Source organism: Microtus ochrogaster, chromosome 1 (genome assembly GCF_000317375.1).
Source record: "Microtus ochrogaster isolate Prairie Vole_2 chromosome 1, MicOch1.0, whole genome shotgun sequence".
NCBI lineage: Eukaryota > Metazoa > Chordata > Mammalia > Rodentia > Cricetidae > Microtus > Microtus ochrogaster.
The window spans coordinates 37,149,306-37,152,764 of NC_022009.1; the positions used below are offsets into that span (position 1 = coordinate 37,149,306).

At 38.3% G+C, this 3,459-nt stretch overlaps 1 protein-coding gene across 1 annotated transcript in view; it reads left to right on the forward strand.

The window, feature by feature from the left end:
* Positions 1-2,630: 2,630 nt before the first annotated feature.
* The window catches only part of Catsperb (cation channel sperm associated auxiliary subunit beta), a 185,433-nt gene continuing 184,604 nt past the window's right edge, over positions 2,631-3,459 (forward strand). Inside the window, exon 1 of the mRNA XM_013349585.1 lies at positions 2,631-2,649. Within this exon, the coding sequence (XP_013205039.1) occupies positions 2,631-2,649 (19 nt within the window). The remainder of the gene's footprint in view (positions 2,650-3,459) is intronic.

Genomic DNA, 3,459 nt, shown 5'->3' on the forward strand with positions numbered 1-3,459 from the left:
TTGTTTTAGACAGTTACATAAATTCATCTTAATACTACATCTTCGGTCTATAGTGTAGACTCCACACAGCAGAAACATGAGTAAAATATAAAAAGAAAAGGTAACCAGGGAGGAATTAGAGGTAATTATAATAATGAATATTAAAACAAGCTCTCTGCTAAACTATTAATTTGATGTAATCACTTTTCTATGGCGATGGAATAGCTACAAATAAACTGAATGGGGAGGAAGCAGGGTTCTTCTTTGATATAATTTGCAGTGTTTGGTCCCAGAGAAGAGGAAAACTCAAACTGTGTGGTTTGTCATAGACAGTTCTAGAAAACCCATATTAATCAAAGGCATGGCTAACTAGAGCTGTTTAACTGTTGTCAGTTTAACTGTTAAATGAGTTGGAAAAAAGTAAAAAACATTGCCATTTACCGTTGTGTAGCTTCCAAGTTTGAATCTAACCAGTGAAAGAGATAGCGTAATTGTCTGATAAGATGAAACATATGAATTTTATAAACTGAAATTTATGTAACAGAAGAAAGAAGTTGTAGAGTTAATCAAATACTTCTCTGTAAAGAAGCTGCCAGATATAGTAAGTACAGACAGTGTAGAATAGCTGCAGTACTAATCTTACAGAATAAAAAGTGAACTTAGAGAAACAACTTATTGGAAAAAAATTCAATTGTTCAAGATTAACTCAAGCTAAAATCTCTCTAGAAGAGGAAGTGCCTGTTGCAAAAAGGGAATATCAGCGTAGGGAAAATTTTTATATTGAAGGAAAAATGAGTTAAAAATATGTGGCACCCAGTTTAGTGATAGGTCAAATACAATCATTTCTGATATACTTGATTTTTTTTTTTTACTTTATGGCATCTTTGTGTGTTGACTAAATATGTTTGAAGATCTTGGTCCTAAGCTCATCTGTCACTAGGTAGTAATGACCTTGAAACATGCTACTATTAGCTATTGTTTTATTAGTGATAAAATGCCACTACCAAAACAACTAACTTATAGAAGAACAAGTGTATTTGGGCTTCTGGTTCCAGAGAATTAGACTCGATGATGGCAGAGCAAAGGTATAGGGCAAGAGTAGGAAGCTGAGGGCTTACATCTTGAACTGCAAGTATAAAAGATAAAAGAGATTGAACTCTCAAAGCCTGTCTTGAGTGACGTACTTCCTCCAACAAGGTGACACCTCCTAAACCTCCTAAACAGTGCCATCAATTGAGGACCAAGCGTTCAAGTGTCTGAGACTATAAGGGACAGATTATTCAAACCACCACAAACCCTAAAGTGCATTCTGTCACTATACTAAGAGAATAAGCAGTAAGACTGAGTCCTGAAATAAGGAGTATGCAGTTAGTAGCAGAACCATGGGGAACCTGAGGTGTATCTCCCTTGAATCAACTCTCTCAGTCTCTTTCCTCCCTGAGTGTTTAAAGTTTTTCACAGTAAGTTCTTAGTTCATCTGTCAAAGATCAACCATAGCCTAATCAAATAAAATTAAATTCACAATTTTATGCCAACTTAATAAAAGGAATTAGAGCAATATTGAGGATAACAATAATGTAGGTAAATCAAATGGAGACCTAGTGTATAATGCATTTCTATTCAACTAATGAGAAAAGCTTATGGGTCCTAATGGTGTTATATCATTTAATTTGAATGTTTAGGTAAATAATACAGAATCTGGACATCAAGCACTATGCTATGGCTTTATCAGGCTGGTTGCTTCCCTTTCCTTTGTGACAACTTGTTTTTTAAGGTGACTGAAAATGTGAGCTTTTTTTTTTATTGAAAAGAATGTTTTCATACAATATGTTATGATCACAGTTTTCCCTCCCCCAATTCCTCCTTAATCTTTCTCATTTCCTACTCAGCTCCATTCCTTTTCAGCCTCTCTCCCTTTAGGAAACATACAAGTAAATGAAAGAGAAAAAGAACAAGAGAAACACACATACATAAAACCATAAAACCCTCTAAGTGGAAACCATAGCATATAAGCAAAACACCAGTACGACAAGAATATAAAGATGCCGAAACAAAGCAGTGTGAGACAAAAAGTCCACGAAAATGCCATTGAGTTTGTTTTGTGTTGTTCATCTACTACTAAGCATGGGACCCACCCTTAAGTATGGTTAATATACCCAGTGAGACTCAATTGAAGGACACTAGTTTTGCCTTTGTAAGCTGATGTCAATGGGAGATTGTTTAGTTAGGGATGGAGCCCATGTCCACTCTCTTCCTCAATGCCAGGATCCCATCTGGCTTTAACCTGCCCAGGCCCTGTGCATGCCCCCATCATCTCTGTGAGTTCAATGTGGATCCATCCTGTGTGTCTGGACTCTGTTTACTTGGAGTCATCCATCCGCTCTGGCTCTTAAAATCTTTCCACCTCCTCGTTTACCCTGCGGGCAGTGTTGTGATGAGACACCCCGTTTAGGACGGAATATTCCAAATCTCTCATTCTCACATTGTCCAGTTGTGGGTCTCTGTGTTAGTTCCCATCAGTTGACGAGGAAGCTTCTCTGATGATGACTGTGTGAGGCACTGGCCTATGGGTACAGCAGAATGTTGCTAGGAGTTGTTTCATTGCTATGCTCCTTTAGCAGAACAACATTATTTGGTTTTACCTTCGGCCCATGCCCTATCCAGTCTCAGGTTCATGGCAAGCTGAGCAGTGTTAGGGTTCCACCTCATGGAGCAGGCTTTAAATCCAATCAGAAAGTGATCCTGCAGGCAGATCATCTTTATAGATCACAGGTTTGTATTTGGGGTGGTGGTTACCTTTCTCCTCTGGTAGCTTAACAAAGTACCTTTCAGTACCACGAACTTTAGTTAGTAGGGCAGAGTCTAGTCACGCATCAGCTCAACTTCTCTGTATTCTCTGAGATATGGAATGTTGTCTTCAACAACAGGGCCTGGCCAGTAGTTTGTGGAGAACAAATAACACATGAGCTTCTAAAATCTTCCATAGGCTGTGTGGTTGGTTTTGCATTTGGAGGCAGAGGCAGGCTGATCTCTGTGGATTGAAGAACAGACTGGCATTCATACAGGTCAGCACAGTTTGGCCCTTTCTCTAAAAATAACCAAATAAATAAAAAATAGACGTCCCTGATAATATAAAATGGTAAATTTAGAATCCAATGGATATTTGAACATTCTATCATTAAGTATTCTTAAAGCAAAGAAAGTTTTGAGGGAGGGAAACACTAAGCAATTATCAGGAGCTTCCCAGACTCTGAATTTCAGTCTACTTAAGGTTGTCAGGTTAGTCTTGTACCCATTCTCCTGGGTGCTGGCAAAAGACATGGGATTCCTAGGTTAGAGACAAAAGACACCATTGCTCACAGAGAAAAGCATAGCCAGAGTGTCAACATGAAGCTCTTTCTAAGTCCTTCACTTCCAAAGTCCAACAGCATTTCCTAGGGTTCCATAAGAAAGTATCACATACCGAGAAGATTAAACAGA